The 26,960-nt window shown below is 46.6% G+C and overlaps 1 protein-coding gene across 4 annotated transcripts in view; it reads left to right on the plus strand.

Moving 5' to 3' along the window:
• The first annotated feature begins 311 nt into the window (after nt 1-311).
• LOC147446077 (DNA repair protein UVH3-like) overlaps nt 312-26,960 on the plus strand; it is a 33,090-nt gene continuing 6,441 nt past the window's right edge. Inside the window, exons 1-10 of one of the 4 annotated variants that reach the window (XM_086525383.1) lie at nt 313-573; nt 1,041-1,291; nt 1,563-1,831; nt 1,915-2,029; nt 2,123-2,200; nt 2,282-2,335; nt 2,418-3,774; nt 3,844-4,292; nt 5,236-5,430; nt 5,514-5,599. In XM_086525383.1, coding sequence (XP_086381509.1) covers nt 486-573; nt 1,041-1,291; nt 1,563-1,831; nt 1,915-2,029; nt 2,123-2,200; nt 2,282-2,335; nt 2,418-3,774; nt 3,844-4,292; nt 5,236-5,430; nt 5,514-5,599 — 2,942 coding nt within the window. In that variant the 5' untranslated portion in view covers nt 313-485. Of the gene's footprint in view, nt 574-1,040; nt 1,292-1,562; nt 1,832-1,914; nt 2,030-2,122; nt 2,201-2,281; nt 2,336-2,417; nt 4,293-5,235; nt 5,431-5,513; nt 5,600-26,960 lie in introns of those variants that run through there. The other 3 variants (XM_086525384.1, XM_086525382.1, XM_086525385.1) reach the window with 3 other exon arrangements.

Here is a 26,960-nt window from a genome sequence, read left to right on the forward strand (position 1 = left end):
TAACTGTTTTTTTGAGAGGCTTACCAAATACCAAGTCTGATAATATTAAAATCAAATCTCTGGGTGCATGAGTTGAATTTAAGCAACTTAAACTCTATTGGGCTTGGCTTAATATGTTTAGAGACACATGTGATTACTAATGTCTGGCCAATATCAACGAGAAGCAAGAGATTATTATGAATGTGTCTTCGACACGATCAATGAGGTTGCTAAGAAGTCCAAGCTTTGGCCAATGAGATGGTCGAGGCCCATATAAGTTCATGGGAAGTAGTGATGATCTCCCCTGAATTTTTGTGCTGGTTATGTGATGCTTTTTGTATGGCTAAGTGCCAAGATGTTGATTTGCCCAAGGTTTAAGGAAACTCCTGCGGTTGCCCTTTTATTACGACATTTATATACGCAAACAACCAGAGACACGTATAGAGAGCCGCCTCCCGGCTGTCGTAGCAGCTAGAAGAAGAAGAAGGAGAAGAGGGAGGAAGAAAATGGGAGTTCAAGGACTGTGGGAGCTTCTTGCACCTGTGGGTCGTCGAGTCTCTGTAGAAGCCTTGAGCGGGAGAAAGCTTGCAATTGGTAAGATGCTCGATTATTAGTCTCATCAGAAATCTGAGATGTAAGAAAAAGAAAGGACGGAAAGAAACGTTTGATTTCTCCAATTAAACAAGCAATGAAGTCATAACTCTTTCATTGATCTCTGCCAACGCTCCTTCGAAAATGATTCAGAGCAAGATAATAACAGAGCCTTTGAGCTGCTTTAGGAAGATAATGATATGCCAAGTGTGACCATGCTTTGCATATTAAAAACATTTATTGTGAAATTGAGATAATTACTAATGAGAGAATAGAACATCCTCTTTTGTGGGGATGACTGACAGATGTGGGGCTAAAGAAGAGCCCAGTATAGTTTTTGTTGAAAGTGCCGATATGCTTAAGTGGGCTTAAAATTTTTTGTAAAGTTATCATACATTGTTATTATAGGAATTACTCCATTGAAGTCACCTGATTATTGTACTATAAGTATTTTTTTTTTTTTCATGAAGATGCCAGCATCTGGATTATCCAATTTATGAAGGCAATGCGGGATGATAAAGGGGACATGATAAGACATGCTCATTTGCTAGGCTTTTTCCGGCGCATTTGCAAGCTGCTCTATCTTAGAGCAAAACCTGTCTTTGTGTTTGATGGCGGAACTCCAGCCTTGAAAAGAAGGACTGTCATTGCCAGGCGTAGACAAAGAGAACAAGCCCAATCCAAAATTCGGAAAACAGCTGAGAAGCTCCTTTTGAATCATGTGAGTCTCTGTCCTTTTTTTTAATGTAAGCCTACGTTAGGTTTTTCCTTCACTTGCATATTTTTAATACCTCTAGAGTTGCAAGTGTCTTAGTAGATTTGAAGTCGAGGGTGCCTTCCATTAGATTATTAGGTTATTCTAAGCTGATAGGGCCTTGTGGGTAGATAGCTGAAAGATGTGTGTGGGAACTTGAAGATTTGATGGAGGTGAACATGTTGAGGGCAAAATTAGTTTCTTAGAGTTAATATTGGATTATCCTTGACGTGGACAGCTGCAGACGCGGAAGCTTGATGAAATTGCACAAAATATCGGGCTATCGCAGTCTGGCGGCAAACCTGGAGAAGCCAGCAGTGGACTGCCACAGCTGTCTAAGAAACGAGGAAAGGCAAAAGCGGGAACGGCACAAGAAGTGAGGGGACAACAACAGTCAGCAAGATCAAAAGGGAAGGATAAGGAAGAAACTAGTATGGTCGAAAATCTAATCATGCGGCAGTCACCGCTGGTACCTCCAGAACCTCCTATGCCACATGAAAATGGCAAGTATGGCAGATTTTTCCTCTGGTTTGAGTCTTAGATTATGAGGCTGAACGAGTCAGAAGAATGCTTTTAATGATTTTCTCCAGGTCGACTGATCCTTCTAGTACACAAGAAGGTGGGGAGCATGTCACAGCAGATAATGACACAATAAACAATGCAAGTGATGGTACTGATGATGACAATGAGGAGTATTTCATGCTTGTAAGCTCTTTCTCTATACATCCTGATTGTTTGCCAATGTTGCTACTTTCTTGGGGTGCGACTTCTAATTTGTGTTATCAATCATTGGTGCAGCCACCTACTCAAGGGCGTATTGATCCTGCCGTACTTGCTTCTTTGCCTCCATCCATGCAGCTCAACCTACTTGTGCAGGTATTAGGTGCATGCAATTTGCTTTTTAGCATCTAATGAGATATATACTAGCTTGCGTCTTGAACTTCTCCCTTAACGCAGATGCGAGAGCAGCTGGTGACAGACAATAGAAAAAGATTTCAAAAAGTTGCGAAGGTTTCAATCTACTTGATTTTGTGATGTGGTGGTGGTCTAGTACAGTTTGTGTTGAGACTAAGAAATTTTTATGTGGTTACAGAATCCAGCATCCTTTTCTCAAATGCAAATACAAGCTTATTTAAAGACTGTTGCCTTTCGACGTGATATCAATGAAGTGCAAAGAGCTGCTGCAGGCAAGGGCATTGGTGGCATACCAAGCGCACGAATCGCTTCAGAAGTTGACAGAGAATACATTTTCTCAACTAGTTTTCATCCTGAAAAGAAAGCAGCAGAAGTGCATAATGCGGAAATACACGAAGAATCTAGAGTTGGTCAGGATAATCTCGATGCATCTCAAAGCAGTCCATTGTGGGAAGGATCTCCTGAAGAAGGGGATATCCAGCGCGGCATGGCGAAGCCAGAAAGGATAAGCTTACAAGAGTTGACAAACCCAGAAAAGGTGCTGGATGCAAATGAGAATGTAGAGGATAATGATATCGTGTGGGAGGATGGGATTGAATGTGTAGTTCCTGCATCTAGTCAGCCTGTTAAGGGTGGTGTCATAACTATTGAGATTGACCAAGATGATCTCTTAGCAGAGGGTATTGAGGTGCAGAACTTGCGTCCAGATGTTATTTCCGAGAGTGAAGAAATCGAATGGGAAGATGATGCTTCACCTGTAGACAGCATCAATATTGATGTGGTGAAAAATGCTCCAGCCATGGTAGCAGAGTGCGAAGTTGGGACCAATGTTCTCACCTCAACCGGAGTAGATAGCCCTGAAACTGTTGATAGAAGTTTAATGGAGATTGAAGCAGCAGAGCTTGAGGAAGCTATACGTCAAAGCCTTCAAGGCACTAAAGGTTTCAAAGAACCAAAGTTGATCATAAGAGATGGGTTAACCATTAAGTTAAATGAACGTGAGGTGCCTCCCTCAGACAGCATTGTAATTGAATCATCTTTATCAGAAGAGGATTATTTGGCTCGTGAAAGAGAGAGAAAAGGTAAAGCTATTGTGGGTGATAGTCAGGCTGTGTTCCTAGAACACAGCGTTTCAGAAAAGAATAAGATGCCAACACAAGAACGGTCTGACTTTATAGGAGTTTTGGACCGCAATGATGACAACTGGAAACCATCTATGTCTGAAGGGAAATTTACTTCTCTTTCGAAAGGGCTTACATTGCATGCTAATGGTGATATAATCCAAGCTCATGCCACTAGTTCAACCACAGCAGATAGTTCTGTAGCTTCGAAAATAGACATTGTTGCCCTGTCTAAGGGACGTTTAGGTGAAGAAGCGCACTTTACCATTAAACAGACTACAAATCCTGAGCTGTCAGAAAGCGATTCTGTTGTGAAATTGGAGGCTGGCATATCTGCGGAAGCTTTGAGCAAGGCAGAACTTCGCACCGATGAAACCTCAATTTGTTGTGTTATGTCAAACTCAGAGCAAGATGGTGAGGTGGATAACAAACAGCAAACTGTTTATGTATTGCAGGCAAGTCTTGACACTCCTGATATTGTAGATAAATGTACAGGTGCTGTTTTGGAAGACAAGCAGCAAGCTGCTTATACATTGCAGGCAAGTGTTGACACTCCTGATATTGTGGGTACAAGTACAGATGCTGTGATGGAGCATGAAAAAGTTCCCTCATCACTTATAGGGCATTTCAATGGAGATGAAGATGAGCAACTGCCAGAGGATTTGCTGAAAGAGGCGGAAAAGGTCGACCTTATTGCTGAACGAGAAGCTTTTGCGAAGCGGGAGAGAGATCTCTTGGCAGAAAGGGAGGAACTTTTACAGCAGCAAGCAGAGTTGCAAGCTGTAATGGAAGCCGAGCAGAGTACTATGCAAGTCAACCTGCAGGAGGAAAGGGATTATTTATTACAAGAGGAGATGGATCTGCGTGCAACTCAGCGGAAAAATGAGCGAAATGCGGAATCTGTCAGTGGGGAAATGTTTTCAGAGTGTCAGGTATGTTCCAGACTGCATATAAATGTTTGACAAGTGCTGTGATTTTGACTAGTGCGCCTGGTGATGAAAGGTCCACAACTTCGTGATCTGAGAGTTTGGGTTTATTTTGTTTGCTAAATACAAAAGAAACTATGTTCTATTTTGTGATTGATCACTACTAATGTTTTTTTGGTCATATTGAATGCAATGATGGACTGGAGAGTGAAGGCTCAAACATCCATTGGCATCATCATCATTATAAAGGGTGGTGTCTCACAAACTTTATGTAGGTCACGTAGCAGTGTGGGAGCCTTTTGCAAATATGGTGTACACAATCAATCCAAGATTTAAAGGAATGAAAGAGAATTTGGGATTTTACTTGGTGCAGGTGGCCCTATGTGAGCTGAGTCAAAGTTTATGCGTGCTCAGAGGCTAAGCAGTAAAAGGCACATAGAGTGTTGGGCCAAAGTCCTAGACAGGCTGCATCATGCATGTGTGAGCACATAATGGATGTGCTAGGCGGACAGAGTCATATTACCTGCAAAGACAAGTTTCATTGATAATATGCAATCTCTTGGAACTATTTCTTTGGTTCCATTACAAAAACATACCTAGCACTTGGAAGGCCATATGACTAGTAATTATTCTGTAGCTCCTTGAAATGAGACTTGCTGTCTTTGCAAAATTGATTGAGTGGATAGAAACCTTCACTTTGAAATTTTTTGTGCTTGCTGATTTACTTGCGCTTGCATTGGCAGACCTTCTGTCATAGATATTTGTAGAGACCAGCATGTTAGTCATGGATTACCTCATCTTTAACATATGTCTATCCAAAGTCCCCTGTTCTCAGCTCCTTTCTGGGTTTGGCAATCTTCATGAGATGGTTAGCTCTTTCTTTCAAATTTCCTGTCCCTGATAAGTAACTGCCAAGAAATTTGTAAGATCAGCATGTCTTATAATGCAGGAACTACTACAAATGTTTGGTCTACCTTACATCATTGCACCGATGGAAGCAGAAGCACAATGCGCCTACATGGATTCTGTTGGATTGGTAGATGGTGTTGTCACGGATGACTGTGATGTTTTCTTATTCGGTGGACGAAATGTATTCAAGAACATCTTTGATGATAGGAAATATGTGGAAACTTATTACATGAAGGTGGGTTTGGCATTTCTGTCTACTGTACTTGCTTATGTCACAGCCTTCCAGATTTGTTCGTTGACAATGGTTACAGTGTTCAGGATGTAGAAAGTGAGCTGGGATTGGATCAGGAGAAGTTGATACTGATGGCATTGCTCCTTGGAAGCGACTATACAGAAGGCATTAGGTCTGTTCATCTGCTTGTGTAAATCTGTTCAAAGGGTCACTGTCCAAGGTGCATTTCTCTGATTGCTTGTAATGGGTCAGACCTCGAGGTTGTTACGCATGTCTTATGCCTGATTCATATTTATATTTGTAATCTTTAGTCAAGTCTGCATTTCCTTAGTACATTGGTACTGCTGGTTTATCATTTTGTGAACCCGCTTTCCATGCGACCTAATGGAAGAGCATATACATTAACGCATGGAAACACTCGGTCTCTCTCTCTCTCTCTTTCTCAGATGATCTTATCCTCTCATAGGTCGCCTATATGCAGGAGGTAATGCCAGAGATTAGAGCGGCAAGAAAAAAAGGTAAGAGTTCTTTTTACCGAGATGGAAAAGTGGTGATATTGGAGCCACGCTCCACATGACGGTGTGAGGCCTATGGGACCACATTCAAAGTTGCTACCTGGAATTGTAATGGATCTATGCGCCTTGATGTGGGTGTTTCTGAGGAGAGTTTTACCGGGAGAGAGACATCTTCTACTCTGAGACACATCAGGCCCTTGGGCAGTCTATACCTCACATTAGTGGATACAAATACAGATGGGAGACAGCCTGTAGACAGAAGACAGGAGAGGGCGGGGCTGAGGAGGAGTGGCAGTGTTGTTCAGGGAGGAGTTGCAGCCATCGATACATACAGCCCGCAAGGATGAGCAAGCTAGGTACATGTGGGTGAGATTGAGAGCAGAGACATGCAGGTATCTTTACATTGCTAGTTGCTACTTTCCCCCATATGCACCACCCAGAGGATAGTCCCCCTTCTCTATTTTGAATGATGACATATGGGAGTTCTCTAGAGATGGTGACATTATCATTCTAGGGGACTTCAATGCTAGGACTGCCCATCATCAGACAATATTTTATGGTACTTCAGAGGAGATGTTGAGAGAGTTGGATGTTGCAAAGACAGGCCTATCGAGACTATCACAAGATGGGGAACATACTGAGTATGAACGGCACTTGATAGACATGGGGACTGCACATGGATTGGCCATCTTGAATGGCCTACAGAGATTTCCCGCTGCGGGAGGTTTCACATGCTTTCCACACAGACATGGAGTCAGCACAGTGGATTATGTCATCGCACAACCGAGCCTCATCTCTAGTATTCAGGATCTTATAGTTGGGCCTAGACCTGTTGGGGTGGCAGTGGATCATGCTCTTGTGTCGTTGACCATCTCTTTCGAGTTTAGTGTAGCACATAGGCCATGGGTAGCAGCCCCTACTCGCTACATCTTCACGCGGGAGACGGATTTTGTATACATAGACGGGATCTACAGACGCCTATGCACTGAGGAGCTAGGGCGACCTCTGGAGGAGCTTACTACTATACTGACACAGACATTACATGTTGCAGTAGTAGAGGCATACCCACACACCAGCCTGAGCAGAGACGCCGTTCTGGGAGCATGCCTCAGAATAGCTTCATGAGGTACGAGGATCAGAGATGCCTTGGTTTGTTTCTGCTCGAGCTGCGCAGACACAGAGAGAGCCTGATGAGAGGAGAGGCTAACCAATCTCAGAGACACATCACAGACTTCTTTAGAGCAGACACTGGACACTTGGAGGAGATACTACCACAGGAGAGCTTGTTGCCTCACACCAAAGGCACATTGATTGACCGAGCGACTTGAGCTGGGGAGATCCAGACGCCAACGACTATGGAGAACTACACAGCATTGACGGAGGCTACATCAAAGGATTTGGATCACTTTGGCCCGACATGCACAACGCTCGGTCAAACTGTTGATTATGGAGGAGATTGATGATATCCGCCAACGATCGATGCTGGATCTCTTATGATTTAGCTATCCCAGCTAGCTGCTTAGTTCACACCTACGAGTTTAGGATTCCATAGTATTTTTATTTTGTCATTTTGGTACTTTGACTTTGTATCTTATCCACCAAATTGTAACGTTCTGGTCTCATAGGTCACTTTGGCCTTCTGAAGACGTTAATATAACATTTCATTTCATTTCATTTCTCTCTCTCAGATATTGACAGAGACGCTCCATGATGCAACATCAAAGGCATATCCCCATAGTCAGCCTACACGGAGACGATCCCAGAACAGCTGGTATAATGAGGAGTGTAGAGAGATGAGGATCAGATTGCAGAGGGAGGTCATCATGGGTACTACCACACATGGACATTCACGGATTGTCTTTCGCCGGCTAGTGCGACGAAAGAAGAGGGCTTATATACCTTAGCTAGAGCGGGATCTGTATAAGTTGTTTATGAGCCAGGACTTAGGCGAGGCATGGTGACTATTCCATGAGCATTCACCACCACCAACCATCGCCTCCACAGAGACATGGGGAAAATATGCCACATCGCTCCACAGAGCATCAGGGCAACCACCTTTGCCGGACCCATCGGAGACATGCCCTGAGACATGTACTTTGAGAGGGTAAGGAAAGCCATTGACAGGATGAAGACAAGGAGAGCACATGACCATGATGGTCTGGTAGCAGAGCACTTTATCCATGCCAGACATATGCTTGCAGAGCTTCTTGCTATGATGTTTAATTGAGCTATGTATGAGGGTTTTCCTGAGACTTGGAGTATGTCCACGATTGTACCTATTTTCAAATCAGGAGATCCCATGACTCCCGGGAATTATCGCACCATCATGGTTGGTCACACATTGGCGAGGCTGTATGCATCTATTCTTGAGAGGGAGCTGAGTAAATTGGCAGAGAGAAAGGGCATACGAGCATCAGGGCAGACAGGATTCAGGAAAGGCTTCTCCCCTCTCGACCAGATTCTGAGACTTGGAGCTATGATTGAGGAGGGTAGACACCATGGTAGGAGGATCTACTATAACTTTGTGGATTTCCGCAAAGCTTTTGACACAGTGCCGAGAGCTAGACTTATATGCAGACTACAAACATTGGTGTACCCACATAGACGATTTGGGGAATCTTCGCTTTATACATGACAGTGGTAGGGCAATACGCACTATTGAGGGTACGTCTGACCTCGTCCACTCCACTATTGGGGTGAAGCAGGGATGCCCCCTACCTCCGACTCTTTTTGGGATGTATGTGGATGAGTTTTCAGACTATGTAGAATGAGAGGGAGACAGAGGTGCTCATCTAGCAGGGACATGGATTTCGATGCTGTTATATGCTGATGATATTTTGTTGATTTCTGACTCTCCAGAGGGGATGCAGCGCCATTTGGATGCTTTGCACACATTTGCTCATGATAGTGGATTGTCTATCAACCTTGGGAAAACCATGGTTATGGTGCTCAACATCACATCACAGTGGGTCGGGATGTCAACACCCACATTTACGTATGGCCAGGAGACAGTGGAGTACACAAATGCGTACACTTATCTTGGGGTAGACTTCAGTGGACCGGTGTTTTCATTGAGGAGAGCAGAAGAGACTAGACTGGCAAGAGCTTATGCCGCCTTGGAAGATTGGAGAGAAGGTGTTCGCAGATTTAGTTTCAGGAACCGCGAACAAAGCTCTAGCTTTTTGACACTCTAGTGGCTTCAGCTATGCTTTATGGAGTACAGATATGGGGACCCTCAGTAGACCACCATGGTAGATCTTGCAGCACGGATGGATGGAGATGTATGGAGAGGCCTCTGGTCTTTATGATTTCTCGTATGATTCGGGCTAAGGCCTCAGTGCCACATGAGATTATCCGAGCCGAGCTAGCCGCTCCACCCCTCGTGGTTGAGGCATTGACTAGATGAGTATCCTTTATACAGAGTGTATGGGGTCACCCCAGATACGGATACGCTCGGCTAGCCTTAGAGTCATCACAACACCTAGCACTGCAGGGTGACACAGCATGTTGGTAGACATTATGGTTTCAGTCACATGGTTTATACATGGATAGATTGCCTTTATTCCAGTACTCCTTGGATGCACCCTCCCTATCTTTCACACGGACAGAGATCACCAGACTCATACGTCAGGATCTGATTCAACTAGATACCAGGAGCACATGGATACAACCGGCACACGAGTTGGGCACGATGTCACAAAATGTTGTTTCAACTTATGGGCAATTGTCGAGGACACAAAAGGCATTCAAAAATTGCGTATCAGCTGCTCACGTGGCTGGCTGTACGGACTCGTGAATTGCGTTGTTGACGTGGCAAGTGTAAGGGATTCCATGAATTGCGCTGGCTGTTTTGGGCAGCATCTTTTGGCACCAGATGCTTTGTGAACTGAAGCTTTCATGTAAACTACTTTTCCAAGGCCAAGGGCCTTTAAATAAGAGCCTAGGCTCCCCCTGGCTCATATAGAGCTGACGAGCTCGTGAGCAGAGGAGAGCTAAGGGCAATTGTACTTGCTCAATTTGTCAATACAAAAAGAAATACCGAAAGGGGGGCCAGTCTCTGGGGCCAATCTCTCTAGGCACGGAACTACGCCGGGCCGTGTCGACTCAATTGAACTGTGATTAAATTTTGTGAAGTGTTTTAAGTAAATTTCTCTCTCTCTCTCTCTCTCTCTCTCTCTCTCTCTCTCTCTCTCTCTCTCTCTCTCTCTCTCTCGCTCTCGTGTCGTGACAGATCCAAACTTGGGGTGATCAAGTTTGTTACAGTGGTATCACAGCCCTATCGATTTCTCTTCTACCGAGAAATGAACAAGAATTAAACGATGACTCCTGCCACATATGGAACGGGAGGCAGTACGGAGAACTCGAGTAGATTAGCAGAGCACGAGTACGGGGCACCTCGGCCTACAGAGTACCAGCGTATGGAGATGCAACATCAACAATAGGTTGATGAGTGCGCAAAGCAGATGCTCCAATTTGCAAAGGATCCACAGTATGCCAAAATTTTGACCCGGCACCCGATGGATGAAGTGCATACTCATTGGTAGAAAGCCATTGAGTCACCCATAAAACCCGTCCTCAAGCAACCTCCTACCCCAAGGATGTATATTGAAGAAAAACTTAACGATGTCGTCGAAAAACGAATCAATCAACTTCTCGAAGCGAAGAAGCCATTGAAGAAGCGCAACAAGGGGACTGACTACCCCGGTTACTTGGGCCGTCAATCTTCTTTTGCAAATGCACGAAACAAAAGAAGCATGTACATTTCGAAGGACTACTTAGTCCTTCTTCTTCTTCTGACAGTTTGGACAACTCCGCCTCTTATGACTCGAGAGAGGAGGACAGAAAGGGGAAGAAGGGAAGCAAGAATTAAAGTTTTAGAAAGAATAAGAAAAAGGCAAAGAAGTGCAGATCCCGACTCGTTTCTGATAGTTCTACTGAGGAGTCATCCTCTGACAGTTCGGACTCCGATGATCACATGTTTTATGCAAAGAAGAAACACTTTTATAGAGCCAACCAATATGATTTTCTCGAAGACAAGGGCAAAAAGACCAAGGAGTTTAAGGAAGGTGGATAGTCAGTAAATTTGGAATTTCTTTCTGGATTTCAAGATGCTCCCAAGGCTTTAGCTTTTATTTAGTAGTTTGATATAGCATTCTCCGGAGGGCGCTACTCCGAGCACTCCAAGATCAAGAGGGCAGCATCATTCTTGAAAGGAATGCACGCACGTGGTGGTCCACTCTTCTTTTGAGGAGAGAAGCCGCCACTAAGTGGTTAAAGTTCAAACGGCTCTTTCTTTCTTCTTGGTTGACTCAAGAGTACGAATGAGATGTGAGGACCACTTGGAACCATCTTCGGATGACCAAGGCTGACACTTTGGATGCTTATTGTGAAAGATTTTGGCATGCTTTTCTACTGACCTCTTCTTTTAAGGTCGTCACTTTCAAGGAGCAAATCAAGTGGTTTTGCTGTGGACTTCCCAAAGAGATCCGAGATTACTGCCTTGAGTAGAAGTCCGAGTCCATATAACAATTGATGGGACATGCTAAGCGGGGATTCTCTATACATTCCGGTTACCTGACTTACCCCGCTGATGAAGTTTCGACACCAAGGACCTCACAAAATTCGACAAATGAAAATAGAAGAAAGAGAAAGTTCCAGAAAAAGAAGGATGCACGACCCCGATTGACTGAGGAGCAAAGAACTGAATATCTCAGAGGGGAAGTGTTTTGACTGCGGAGAACAAGGACACATCTCTGCGAAGTGCCCTAAAAAGGCACAGCAAGGACAATCTCAAGATTGTGTGAGTGCGCATGTGCTAGAGAGAGAGAGAGAGAGAGAGAGAGAGAGAGAGAGAGAGAGAGAGAGAGAGAGAGAGTGTAGACACACAAACGTTGGTGTGGGAAGAGGGGGCGATAAGACCCCTTTGACTACTAGAGCAAAAGAACTTGATACAATGTGCCGGATGAGATCTGTGATTTGTGGAACTGGATACCCCCCTGGCCCCATATATAGGTGCCCAAGGGGAGGTAGGGCAATGTAGAGAAAAAACCCAACGACCAGCATGAAAAATTATACAGGGTGCCCAATACAATGTGGGCGGCCGAACAATGCAGCGGGTGGCCAGCCCGGAGACATACTAGACATACATGTATGCCCTAGACTTGAGTGAAGCAGCAGAGTGGTGTAAGTCTTAACACCCCCTCTCAGCACCTGATGCTGAACAAACCGCATGAAGCCGAAGATGTGAGGCAAATGATGAAAATGTCTGTTGCGATGTCCATTGAAAGACAATACTCCGGTGAACTCCGCGAGTGTAGCAACAGTCTGGGGTGTCCCAACCGCCAAGAATTCTCCATGGTAAAGTCCCGTCACGAGCAGTGTAGCAAACTGCTGTACTCCGTCGATACATGATGAAGATACTGCTTGAAGGTCCCGAACTGAGTGTGAAAACAACTCCTTGTTGTGAAAGAAGTGCCAATAGACGTGCAAGTGTCCTTCTCAATAGGATCTGTGGTGTCTGTAGTCAAACTGTCTGGAGAAAATGGAGAAGCCCAAAAACCTTCATGTGAATGACCGGAAGTCTGACATTGCATGAACCTGTAACCCAGTGAGGCACTGTGGCCAGGTGGCTAAGCTGTATAAAACTCCAGGAAGGCTAGATGTAGCAATCTGTGCCATAACCGTCCTCCGAATCAAGGAAAGCCAGACTAAGCAGTCTGCACTGTAGAAACTACCGTAAGCTACAACATTTATCGGGAGATCGCACGAACCACCACCGGATGGTGTCCTATCAATAGGTAGGGTAATTCAAGATGAGGGGAAAGCCAGACTCAACAATCTGTGCTTTGAAGGGCCTTTGAGAAGAGGTGTGGTCAGATCAAGTTATCTGCACCGTAATCATCTTGTATGAAGAAGGGAAGCCAGATTGAGTAGTCTGCAACCCTTGGTGGGCTGGAAACAGAGAAAACAACAGGTGTATATGGCTGAAAAATGTAGCAGATGAAGAGGAATCACGTTAGCAAGGCACTGGATGCCAAGCCGGGTCGGAATGCAAGATCCATGTGGGCCAAGCTGAGCGCTGCCCCCCTCTGCTGAAAATGCTGCCGATTGCCAAAACCGCAAGATCTGGCCAAAAACGCATGTAGAGGGAGGGTGTTTCGGTGGAGAATTGTTCCAAAAGTGTAGTGCTAGCAATAGAAACAACAGATATGATGGTTGCTTGTGACAACCGCAGGTGGGGAAGCATTCTTCGTGATGGAAGCTATTCAGAAGATGGCGCCACACCCTCTTGCAGGCAAATTTGCAGAAACGTTGGCTGATCTGATCCATGGGAGGAGAACCTGATGCCGATGAAGTGTCAGATCAATGGAGAGCCTAAAGCTCTGATATCATGTGAGAGTGCGTGTGCGGAAGCATAAAAAAATAAAAATAAATAAATTATATATATATATATATATATATATATATATAGAGAGAGAGAGAGAGAGAGAGAGAGAGAGAGAGAGAGAGAGAGAGAGAGAAAGAAAGAAAGAAAGAAAGATTTTTAACGTCTATGTCAGGCCGAAATCGGCCTATGAGACAAATCAAATGTACATTGTGTGTATGTCATCCGTCTATCGGAAAGACAAATGAAACAAAATTGATACAAAACTGAGCTGAAAGTAGGTAGTGGAGTATCTGAGGAGGGATGGAGCTCTATCTCTAGGGGTATATGCATGTCTGTATGCTCAAGGTAGTACAATCATGAGAATGCATCAAGCTATCTAGCTCCATCCTGTACTAATGGGGGGTGTAAGATGTGGTACATGGGTGGGTCTGGTGCCAAGGCTACCCGGATGAAAGCTGTCGGGTCAGCCCTCATCTGAGCCACTCGCTCCTCAGTGGCACGGCGCTCCCGGGCTCGGATCTCCTCGATCTGTCGGTGGTGGGAGCTCGCGCCCCTGTAGCCTGTGACTCGTGGTCGTCGTCTAGCTCGGTTCACCTCCGCCTGTGGGAGTGTCACTCCCTTCTGAGTGTCTGGTGAGGGGGGGGCGGAAATCCTCTGAAAGAAGTCTGTGAGCTGCGACTGTCTCCCCTCTGTCTGTGTAGCTGTGTGTGGCTGTAGTAGTGTGTCCCGATGGCTCTGTATCTCTAGTAAGAAACGTCCGAGCTGTCTCTGATCTCGAGATTCCATGATCTCTCGGAGAGTGGGCTGTCCTCTAAATAGGGCCTCATACCTGCCTCTGATCTCAGTGTATGCTCTGCATCTACATACAAAGTGCTCCTCACTCTCCACCTCCTCTGTGCAGGCTCTGCAGATTCGCTCCCCCCTCGGAACACCAGTATGTCTCCCGATCTCAATCTCTAACCTGTGTGAAGCCACTCTCAGCTGACCAATCGCCACCCGTGAGCTATGTGGCATATATGTGTCCATGTAGCGTGGTCTCTGTATGAACCCCCCAGACAATATGGTGAGAAACTGGTCTCTGTAATCTGACATCCTCGTCCCCAAGCTAGGTGCCGCCCAGACTCTCCTAGTGTATAGCTGCCACAGATCCTGTCTCAATACCAAGTTCCTCTCACTGCGAGAGAGGTGAACATATGGTGAGTGGGGGTCGTACTGGAATGGTGGTAGGCTCTCCATGTCAAGACCGTGTCCCTCAAACCATGCTCTGACCTGTGAGTACCATGCTCTCTCATGTCCACTCTCTGATAGCTGTATAGCTGCCTCAAATGCTCTACGGGTAAGTCTGTCAGGAGGTAGCTCTCTCATCCTCTGGATGAAGCAAACTGTCTGGAATAGTGCCTCTACAACCATAGGTGGTGTGGCGAGCTCGGCTCTAATAATGTCGTGTGGCACTGTCTTCTTGCTGCGGAGCAAGCGTGAGATCATATATACCTGTGGTCTCTCAAGTTGTGTCCACTGGTCAGCTGTCAATCCTGGTGCCCATACTGCCGCCGAGTACATCAAGGCCGGGGTGACTAAGGTGTCGAAAAGCCACCCCTTCGTGCGGGGCTCCTGAAAGTGTGCCTGGTGGCACCTCCGCTCTAGCATGGCCAGAGCTGCATATCCTCGGGTGAGCCTGTCAACAGCAGCCTGCCTCATAGTGAAGGGTCCTGGTAGGCTGGTGAATGTGATGCCAAGGTAGACATAGGAGGTGACTACATCAACCTGTCCTCCTGCTGCTGTGAAGGTGGCGGCGCTCCTCACTGCACTGGATGTGTGAAAGATCATAACCTTGGTTTTGCCAAGGTTCACAGTCAACCCCCTGTGTGTGCTGAATTCGTCCAAGGCCTCAAGATGGCGTTGCAAGCCCTCGGGTGACTCTGAAATCAACACAATATCATCAGCATATAACATGATGTGGACCGGAGTACCTGCCAAGTCGCTCCCCTCTCCCCCTGCTCGTAGTATGTAGTCGGAGATCTCGTCGATGTATAGCCCAAAGAGTGTCGGGGAGAGTGGGCATCCTTGCTTAACACCAATGGTGCTAGCAATGGTCTCTGAAAAACCGCTTGGGCAACGAACCCGACCCGTCACCCTCTCATATAGAGCATATATGGCCCAAATCATCTCTGTTGGTACCCCAATGCTGTGAAGGCGCTGGAAGAGTCTCTCGCGTGGGACTGTGTCAAAGGCCTTGCGGAAGTCCACAAAGCAGCAGTAAAGCCTCTTCTTCCGCGCCTTTGCCCCATCAATGAGGCAGCGCAGAACGAAGATGTGGTCAATGGTGGAGAAAGCTCGTCTGAAACCTGCTTGGCCTGGAGCTCGTAAACCCTCGATCTCTGCGTAGCAGCTGAGCTGTGCCTCAAGTACTGCTCCATATAGCTTGGCCATCGTGTGGCCAATCATGATAGTCCTGTAGTTCCCTGGGTCCAGGGTGTCGCCAGATTTGTGGATAGGCACTATGGTGTGCTGTGTCCACTCCTCTGGGAAGCCCTCCCCTATAGCCCGGTTGAAGACATGTGCAATCAACGGGGCTATAGTGGAGGCCGCATAAATGATGTGCTCACTCTGTAATCCAGTATGGTCAGCTGATCGTCTGTGCTGCATGCGGCGTATGGCCCTCTCTACCATCTCTGCCGTAAAGAAGGAGGAGCACGTGGGGCGAGGCTCGTGTGGTTGTGGAATAGGAGGCTGCCCTGGCACTTCATAAAGTCGCTCTGCATAATCATGCCATATCTGTGGATCCTCAATAGCTGTAGTCGGACGTGGCTCGCGTAGGGTGCGCCATGCCGTCGCGCTATCCATGCTCATGAATAGGCGGTATAGCTCAAGCTCCTGTGCCTCTTCGAATGCTCGCCGCTTTTGGCGTGTCAGCGTCTTCATATGCCGTCTGGCCTCTCTCTCTGTGATCTCTCCTAAGGCTCGTCGTGCCTGGAGGCGTCGGTATAGCTCTCTGCACTCATCATCATACCAGCGGTTCTGAGGCATAGCCCCGGGGGGGGAGTGCGTCCTGTGTGAGTGGTGTGTGGAAAAGAGCTAATAGCTGAAGTGTGGAGAACGGAAGAGATATGTGATGTGAGAACTGAGAGTGGTGTGGATGGGTGGAGGAGACATAGGCCATGTTCGACCTTGGCCGAGTAAATAGAGGCTAACTCATGTGTGAAATGGATGGTGGTGTGTGGAGTGCGTGTTGTGGAGCTGTGTGTGATGGTATCTCCGGTGATAGAGAAAGAGAGGTATGTGTGGTCGGCTCCGATGGGTATGGGTGGAATGGTGAAGGATGTGATAAGGTGTGTAGCCTCCCTGGGTCCCAGAATATAGTCGACTGTACTCCCCCCTCCTTCTGCAACTCCATGTGGCATACAAGTCAGGCCCCCTGAGGTGGGCCACTGGACCATCCCGTTATAAATAACGAGACGGTGCTGGGAGCCAAGTCGAAGTAGATGTCGTCCATAAGCTGTGACTGGAGCTCTGTCTGCTGTGTCTCTCCTAGTAGCCTCCTCATCTAGAGTGTGTAGTGTCTCTGGGTCCTCATGGTCATATGTCTCACACTGCTCACTGCGTGTACGAGCATTGAAGTCTCCCATAAGGAAGACTTCACCCAGTGTGGAGTACTCCATAATCTCCTCCGTGAGGCATGCGTACGGTGACTCCTGCTCAATAGGGGCGAATCTGGAGCCTGTGGGAGCAAAATAGCAAAGGGCAATGTAGACGATCCTGTCTCGTGAGAGCTCGAGGCGAATCCACATGTAGCGGGCCTGTGGGTCCCGGGTAACAATCTGTAGTCTGCTGTGAAGCCCCTGTCTAAAGAGTATGGCCACTCCTCCTGAGCCGCGAGTGGTGTGCTGGCGCATACATCCTCGATGTAGAGACTCCCACTGAAATCCATGTATCCGTGGTAACCCTCTCTCCGGGCTCTCGTGTGTCTCTGTAAGTAGAATGATGTCTCGACCTCTCATCACCTCCTCAAGTCTCTCTGGGTGTGTCCATAAGTCTCCATTGCAATTCCAAACCGTGACATGAATCTCCTCGTGTGTCCCACAGGCCGCGAGTCCCTATGCGATGGTCTTGCCATCAATGATAACCCTACCATCCCGATATACTGCCTTCTTCCCTTCTTTGCGGGCTTGGTGGACTCGAGGCATGCACGCGCGACGGTGATCTTGTTGCATCTTTGTGAGGTCATCATCTAGATAAATCGGTGGGCCGTCGATCCCTCTCAGGATGACCCTCTTTCGGAGGAAGGAAGTTCGAGACTCCTCGGAGGCGAATTGGAGGATGAGAGCTCTTTTCTTTGGATCTTTGCCGGCTCTCCAAACTTTGGAGAAAGGGATCTCTTCTTCCTTGTATCCCACTTTCTTGCATAAAGCTTTCCCATCGCTTTCGGGTGTAGACCCTTCTTCTTCTTTGATGCCGGTCACTCGCACATTGAGACGGCGAGCTTGTCGCATCTTCTCCTCTTCGATGGTTGTGTGTACGATGAGTACTTCATCTTTTTGGGCTTCCTCTCTTGCTACCTTCTTGATGTTCTTTTTGACTACTTCGACCCATCCTTCTTTGGTGGCCTCTAATTTGTCCTCAATGCTTGCGGTGAGGGCTTTGGTGATCTCCTCCTTGAGGGCTTCCTTAGCCTCCCCTTTAATCTCTCCTTCCTCGGGGGTGAGGGATGTGAGGGAAGCATGAAGGAGATCGATTTGTGCCTTCATCTCTTCTTGCTCTTTCCTCCATCTCTCCCTCTCCTTCTCGTTCTCCCGTTCCCTTCTCTCCTTCTCCTCTTTGAGATTTTGGATTTCCGCTCTCATGTCCTCCTTCTCTTCGTTCCATAGCTTGATGAAGTTGGCTTTCTCCTCCTTCCATATTTCTCTCTCCATCCGCCATTCCTTCATGTCCTTCTCCAATTGTGCAAGCCTCTTATTCGTGAGCATGAAGGACGTTGTCTTCTTTGTCGGTGTCGGCGTCTTGATGATGGGGGAAGACATGGTTGGCTTCGTAGCTACCCTCTCTTCATATTGTGAAGAAGAGGGGAAGAGAACACTCAGCTTGTGTGTATGCAGGGGGCAGCGGGCAGGAGGGAGCAGCACACAGGGGTAGCGTGCAGGGGTGGGGCAGCGCGCAGGGGAGGCAGCGCGCAGCAGGGAGCAGGGGTGGGGCAGCGCGCAGGGGAGGCAGCGCGCAGGGGAGGCAGCGCGCAGCAGGGAGCAGCGCGCAGAGAGAGAGAGAGAGAGAGAGAGAGAGAGAGAGAGAGAGAGAGAGAGAGAGAGAGAGAGAGAGAGAGAGAGAGAGAGAGAGAGAGAGAGAGAGAGAGAGAGAGAGACAGACAAACGCTTGTGTGGGCAGAGGGGGCGATCAACCCCCCTGACTGCCAGAGCAAAAGAACCCGATACAATGTGCCAGATGAGATCTGTGATTCGTGGAAGTGGGTACCCCCCTGCCCCCGTATATAGGTGCCCAAGGGGAGGTAGGGCAATGCAGAGAAAAAACCCCATGACCAGCATGAAAAAATATTTAGGGCGCCCAATACAAGATGGGCGGCTGCCCAGAAGTGGGTGGTGAACAATGCAGTGGGTGGCCAGCCCGGAGACATACTAGCTGTACATGTATGCCCTAGACCTGAGTGAAGCAGCAGAGTGGTGTAAGTCTAACAAAGATAGGCTAGAGAGCTCCAGAACAGGAGAGGAACGTGGCAGAAAAGGCACGTGGCAGAAAAGGCAAGATGAAAGCAGGACTGGTACTAGATTGTATGGGGATCGACCCGAGTCAGATGGACGAAAGCACAGAACTTTGCCGCGCATGGGGCAAAGTAAAAGATCAGGAAGCCCTCATCCTCTTTGATGGAGGAGCCAAGGTCAACTTCATTTCACCCGAATTGGCCGCTCCAACTTGGAATTACTTCGACATGATGCGGCCACAGGCGGTTCTAGCAGCGCCCGAATGGGATGTTGCCATTACACTTGTCATTGGTAAACTCTGTTTGCATTGTTTAGGGGTATTTAGGGTACGAGGACTTTTACATCATGCCTTTGGAAGGGTGTGACTTCCTCCTAGGAATCCCTTGGTACCACAAGAACAACGCCGTGGTTGACTATCGGACCAAGAAAGCGACTTTGACGAATGAGAAGGGCAGGAAAATTGTCCTTGATGTAAAATTGAAGGGTGAGTCTGTCCCTATTGTATCTGCTTCGGCCATTTCGAAATTAATGAAATCCAATCTTTTTGTTTACTCTATCTACTTGAAAGAATTGAATGATGAACAAAGAACCAATATGTCTGAATAGGATAAAGAACGACAAGAATTTCTGCACACACATGTTGACTGTCTCTCTGAAGGCCTACCAGGCGAGTTACCTTCACCTCATCCTAAGGACCACACCATTGACTTGATTCTTGGAAGCACAACACTGAACCGGACACCTTATTGAGTTAGCCGAGCCCAGAATGAAGAAATCATGAGTCAAGTGAAAGAACCTCTAGAAAAGGGTCTCATCCAACCTAGTACATCACCTTATTGTTCTCCGTTTCTGTTAGTACTAAAGAAAGATGGATCTTGGAGAATGTGCATTGATTATAGAGCTCTCAATAAAATCACTATCAAGAACAGATTCTCTATTCCAAGGATCGATGATATTCTTGATAGACTTCCAGGGATCTCGATGATATTCTTGATAGACTTCAAGGATCTTCTTGTTTCAGCAGGATTGATTTGAAAAGCAGATATCATCAGATCAGAATCGCTACGGGAGATGTCTACAAGACAGCCTTTCGGACAAGCTTTGGTTTATACGAATTTTTGGTGATGCCTTTTGGACTTCCAAATGCTCTAGCAACTTATAATCGAATGATGGATAGCATTTTCCGAGAGTATCGGTCTTTTGTTGGCACTTTCTTTGACTGTCACACGCTTGGGCACCCCAAGTCGAGAATCAGGCACGACACACGAGAGAATCACTTAAAATTCACAACTTTAAAATCACAGTTTACTTTGGTCGACACGGCTCGTCGTAGTTTCATGCCTAGAGAGATTGGCCCCAAAGACTGGCGCCCCTTAGGTATTTCTTCTATATTAATCTTTGAGCAAAGTACAACTCGCAAAGGGTCCTCTGCTCTCAGACTGCGCTCAAATGCTCTCAAGAGTGAGGCCCCAAGGGCTCTTTTATTCTTACAAGGGATGCCCAAAAGCAGAGTCCCAAAAAGCAATTTGTTCAAAAGCAATAAACTCAAAAGCTACTGGCCTAAAAGCTGCCAACGTAATTTTCGGAAATCTGTACGACTTGCCACTTCAGCACCTTCAACGCAAAACACGAAAATTTGTACTGTTGCCACATCAACATGTCAACGCAAATTTCGACCGTCCGTATAGCCTGTTAGCACGAATTCTGGCATGTCCGTACAGTCTCTTTCGTGGGTGGTCATGCCATGCCATCAGTTTGTGACACACCCCCTCTTGAAAGAGCTGTAATTGCCCTCGATTACGCCTGCAAAATCAGACATAAGCCATAAAGCAGCTCAGTAGACACTGACTCTAAGTACTGATGCACTAGAGGAGACAAATCAAGCACTTGTATATAGACGATAGTTACATCACATCACATTCAGATCATAGTCAAATCACATTCAAATCACATCTAGATCGCATATTCACATTGAATGATTCCTGGCAACGTATGTAGCAATCGCACTAGATCCATCCCGGACCTCATTGATGTCGGATTACCTAATCCCATATTGCAATCATGTCCACAGATTTTCGACTCAAGCTGTCACGTGACACATCCAACCCTATGTGTCCGTGGACAAGCTACAGCATGACCAGAGTTCAGTTCTGTCAAGTCAGTCTAGAATAGGAAGTGATCTGGCACTTTTGTGAGTCTATTCGTAGACTGTGCATGCCCAGTCACTTAGTGTAGATGCATATCCTCTGGTTGCACACAGCATGATCATAAGCATTCCCATCGAAATCCTTCAGGGGAATTTTCCAGTGCATTTAGTCTATTTTCCCTATTTTTGACATTTTTCACTTATTATTTTTAAGTGACTTTTGTTGGGAAGTAGGTAGGGCAAATTGAGTAATCTGTATATAAGCAAACCTAGGCTAGCACTATTTGGCAGAAGAGGCAGTAGGAGCACCTTGCTCAACAGGCAACTTCTCAGCAAGACCGACCCGGCGACAACTCTAGTGTTTTCAGCATTGCAGAAGGCCTAGCGTTTTTCCATCAGATCAGCCAGCGTTTTTGCACTTGCAGATTCACGGCGACAGTAGACAGCAGATCAGCCCTAGCGTTAGCAGATTCCCCCACAACAGTAGATCAGCCCTAGCGTTAGCATATTTCCACCGCAGAACCCCAAATCAGCCTAGCGTTTTTGGATCAGCCAAAGACCTAGCGTTTTTGCAAGTCTTCGCGACAAAAGCAGTAGTAGCACCAGCGTTTTCAGTTTTCAGCAGTTAGACTCCGCAGTAGAACCCCCGAACCTCGCAGATCTCACCTTCCCGCAGCAGATCCTCGCCGCACGGTCAGATTCCGCGAAGTTTGCAGATTCAGCCCGGAAAACGCAGATTTCAGCATCTGTGTTTTCAGCACGTCGTCGTCGCATCGTTGCCATCGACATCGTCACCGACATAGAGTCAGATTCAACAGATAAAGATTTGCAGATTTCAGCCATTAGCATTTTCAGATTTCAGCCCGTCTCGTCGTCGTCGACATCGTCAGCAAGTCCAAGCATTGTAGAGATTTGCGCAATCATAAGTAGACCGCTCTCGCCATAGAGAGTGGGGCCTTCGGAGGAGCGTTTTACAACGTCTCTGGTGTCGTATTCTCTTCTCTATCTCTTAGTCTCATGCACTTCCATTCACAGTGTCCATTCACTTTGTTTGTCAATTGCACTCTCTCACTAAAGGAACGTAAGGCTCTCCCTTCCATAAGTAAAAGGAAGCTTGAGCACAGTTCGGAGTACTCATCTTGAGCAAAGTTCAAACATTCATTCCGGTGCACCTAACATTGGTATCAAAGCTTTGGCAGTGTTCTGTATCACTTGAGGAAAGGGCCACAAGAATCACAAGAAATTTTTTTTCTTGTTGAGGTTGCACGAACCCAAGTTCGCTTGGGCGTGTCGATTCCTAATCGTGTTTTTGAAGAGCGACAGGAATCCCAAGGAAGAAGGGCTTGTCCAGCCTCCCCTTGTGCCTCTTTTCACTCATTGAGAGCGGACCGTGCGCTTAGCGGCCGGCCAATCGATGTGAGGTGGGAAAAAGCAACCTTGGTGTGAGCGCAAGGCCGCCAAGGGGTGCGTCCACGGAAAAGAGCAGAACTCGGGTGAAGAGAAGATCCTTCTCGAACACAGATTGCAAGCAAAAGAAGAGCCTCAAGAACCCAAGTTCCTCGTGAACTTAAGAACCCAAGACCCCCAAGAACCCAAGTTCATCGTGAACTTAAGAACCCAAGACCACAAGAACCCACGACTTCAGAATGGTCATCACTCGAAGCGGAATGGATACTTCACTTAGAGGTGATGAGCATGAGAGAGGGGAAGAAGAATTTTCCCCACCGGGAGGTTTTTCCGACCCTCCCCCTTCCCCATCTACGTCAAGGATTTCACTAACTCCTATGGAGGCTTTCGACAAGATGGTGATGGACATGAAGTTAGAATGCGAAGCAAGACACGCAGAAAGCAAAGCAGAAAGAAAGGCAGCCAAAGCAAGACAAGAACAGAGCGACCGACACATGCAAGAGTTCTTGCGACTCTTTTCTCAAGTACAGACACAGATGCAAGAGATTCAAGAAAAGGAGACTCTCTCAGTCTCTTCTTCTCCCAAGCATGACACAGAATTTGCATGATGAGTTGAATGACAATGATATGCATGATGATTTGGATGTTAATGATGAGCATGATGGTTTCTCACAAGCATGATGAGTTGCATGAAGATGATGTGATTGTTCACAAGGATGATGTGTTAGTTGATGCTTTTTCTAGCGAAGCTAACCTCGTTGCAGATTCGATCAATCACGAAGGATCGATCTTGGCTCTCGAGCCTAGGTCCAAAGAACCCCCTCAAGAAGAACCGATCTTGGCTCTCGAGCCTCGGTCCAAAGAACCCTCACAGGAAGTACTATGTGTTCCAATGATTAGTCAACACGCATCGAACGAGTGTTTCATTCGTGATCGTTTCATGTATTTTAGTCAACGTCTTTATGTGATCCCTTTTCTTAGGCATGACATATTGTACGTTGAGCACGTTTCACTCATGAATGAGCACGGATGTATGCGGATTTCTCATGAAAAGCTGAAAAGTATGCATGTAAAGAAGTCACATTCCATGTCTCTTCCTTGGCATGACACATTTGTAGAAAGAGCACATGAAAGTATAAGCACCAAGCATGGGCATTTCCGTTGTGAATTGCCACAGTTGATTGCTTTAGATCAAAAGAGAAAGATTCGATCTCATTGTTTGCGCGTGTGTGGTGAACGGTTTGGCACTCCGTCTCTTTGTTCATCTACATTGCATGCACAGTCTTTGAGGAAGACACGATTTTTTTCACTCACTTTACATGGAATAGGTATGTTCATGGTTGTGTTGGAAATGGTTTCAAGAATTTTCAGCCACGGAGATTCTTGAAGAAGAAAGAAGCATGACTCTCGATGAAGTTGAAGCATCGAAGGAGCCATAGAAGACTTTGTGTCGCTTTCGGCGCGGCCCAAAGAAGCAAGCGCTGCAGACCTTTCTGAAGTTCAAGTATCGCACGACCCACGCATTAGAGTGGGCCGACGAAGAGTCCCTTCTAGGATTCCGGATGCTATTGGCGATCTCTCTCGACGCCATACAGTTCGGTACCAGTACTTCACTTTGAAAAGGAGAGGATGTCACATGACACATCCAACCCTATGTGTCCGTGGACAAGCTACAGCATGACCAGGGTTCAGTTCCGTCAAGTCAGTCTAGAATAGGAAGTGATCTGGCACTTTTGTGAGTCTATTCGTAGACCGTGCATGCCCATACACTTAGTGTAGATGCATATCCTCTGGTTGCACACAGCATGATCATAAGCATTCCCATCGAAATCCTTTAGGGGGATTTTCCAGTGCATTTAGCCTATTTTCCCTATTTTTGACATTTTTCACTTATTATTTTTAAGTGACTTGTTGGAAAGTAGGTAGGGCAAATTGAGTAAGTTTGTATATAAGCAAACCTAGCCTAGCACTATTTGGCAGAAGAGGCAGCAGGAGCACCTTGCTCAACAGGCAACTTCTCAGCAAGACCGACCCGGCGACAACTCTAGCGTTTTCAGCATTGCAGAAGGCCTATCGTTTTTGCATCAGATCAGCCAGCGTTTTTGCACTTGCAGATTCACGGCGACAGTAGACAGTAGATCAGCCCTAGTGTTAGCAGATTCCCCCACAACAACAGATCAGCCCTAGCGCTAGCAGATTTCCACCGTAGAACCCCAAATCAGCCTAGCGTTTTTGGATCAGCTAGAGACCTAGCGTTTTTGTAGGTCTTCGCGACAAAAGTGCAGTAGCACCAGCGTTTTCAGTCTTCAGCAGTCAGACTCCGCAGTAGAACCCCGAACCTCGCAGATCTCACCTCCCTACAGCAGATCCTTGCCGCACGGTCAGATTTCGCGAAGTTTGCAGATTCAGCCCGGCTGAAATCTGCGTTTTCAGCGCGTCATCGTCGCCATCGACATCGTCACCGACATAGAGTCAGAATTCAGCAGATAAAGATTTGCAGATTTCAGCCATTAGCATTTTCAGATTTCAGCCCCTCTCGTCGTCGTCCTCATCGTCGTCGACAAGTCCAAGCATTGTAGAGGTTTGTGCAATCATAGGGGCCTTCGGAGGAGGGTTTTACGTCTCTGGTGTCGTGTTCTCTTCTCTATCTCTCAGTCTGATGCACTTCCATTCACAGTGTGCATTCACTTTGTTTGTGTCCATTGCACTCTCTCACTAAAGGAACGGAAGGCTCTCCCTTCTGTAAGTAAAAGGAACCTTGAGCACAATTCGGAGCACTCATCTTGAGCAAAGTTCAAACATTCATTCCGCTGCACCTAACACAAGCACTGTCGTGTGCGTGTAATCATTCGCCTCAAGCACTATTGTGTGTGAGTAATCATTCGCCTTTAAGTGTTTCAATCATCTAGTCATCTCATCTGTCCAAAAGTCTTGATGCACTTAGATCCCTGTGTAGCCATCTCATCCACGAGAATTCTTGATGCGCTCACCATAGTATCCAGTCATCTCATTCGTATGGGAATCTTGATGCACTAGAATTATTCAACATGTGTCATCATTCAAATTTATCATTATTGACAGATCCATTCTTAAGCTTCCGTCGCTTCCAATCTCACCATCTCATCCTCGATTTCACCTACAAAACAGGCAATGAGATGGCTCACCTCGTTGCAAAAGAGTGGATGTCCAGCTCCATGCTTCCTAATCCATATGGATGCGAGTTCCTCGCTCCTATTTCCGGATATTTGTCACAAACAACCAGATTGTTAGTACATCAGTATCCCTTTCAGTGACGGAGAGAGACATCATCTTCTACTTTGAGACACATTAGGCCCCTGGAGCCTAGGTAGTCTATGTCTCACATTAGTAGATACAGATGGGAGACAGCTTGTAGACAGGAGACACGATCAGAGTGCAGAGGACGGGGCTCAGGAGGAGTGGCAGTGTTATTCGGGAAGGATTTGCAGTCATTGATACATATAGCCCGTAAGGATGAGTCTGATTTTTCCGATTTAATGCTTCGTTTAGTGCTAGGCTTCACTATGACTGAGTCTGCCCTTGATCTCCGGAGTCATGATAGAAACTCAATACGTTGAACTTTGTGTTGATGTATGCTCATGTGTGTACCTAGTTCTACACCCACTATTGGGCACTGACGACGTTAGTGGGGATGTCGTGGTATTTAGTCAATACTATGCATGATGGAGCTGATGGTTATATTGTCTTGAGGGTGACTACCATGGGTCTATACCTTGCACTTTCCTTCAAGGGTGAATCTGGGCTTATCCTAGATTCATCTAGGTATATTGATACATATATAGCCCTCAAGGATAAGCCAGCTAGGTACATGTGGGTGAGATTGAGAGCAGAGACAGGCAAATATCTTTATATTGCTATTTGCTACTTTCCCCTGAATACATCAGTATATGCACCACCCAGAGGACAGTCCCCCTTCTCTATTTTGGATGATGACATAGGGGAGTTCTTTAAAGATGGACATGGAGAAGCCTCTGGTCTATATGATCTCGCAACTCATTAGAGCCAAGGCTTCAGTACCATGTGTCATTATCCGATCAGAGCTAGCCGCCCCCCACACTAGTGGTCGAGGCACTCACCAGATCTGTCTCCTTCATACACCGCATGTGGGAACTTCTCAGAGATAGATACGTCCGCTTTGCACTTGAGTCCTCTTGATAGCTAGCCATTCAGGGAGATACAACATGTTGGTATGGGGAGATGACATCATGGTTTCAGAGGCATGGGTTCAGCATAGACAGATTGCCCCTCTTCCAGTACTCACTGGATGCACCCTCTCTGACTCTTACACAATCCGAGATCACCAGGCTCATCCGCCAAGACCAAACTCAGCT

This window comes from Adiantum capillus-veneris, chromosome 12 (genome assembly GCF_014529385.1).
Source record: "Adiantum capillus-veneris isolate H3 chromosome 12, ASM1452938v2, whole genome shotgun sequence".
NCBI classification, from domain to species: Eukaryota; Viridiplantae; Streptophyta; class Polypodiopsida; order Polypodiales; family Pteridaceae; genus Adiantum; species Adiantum capillus-veneris.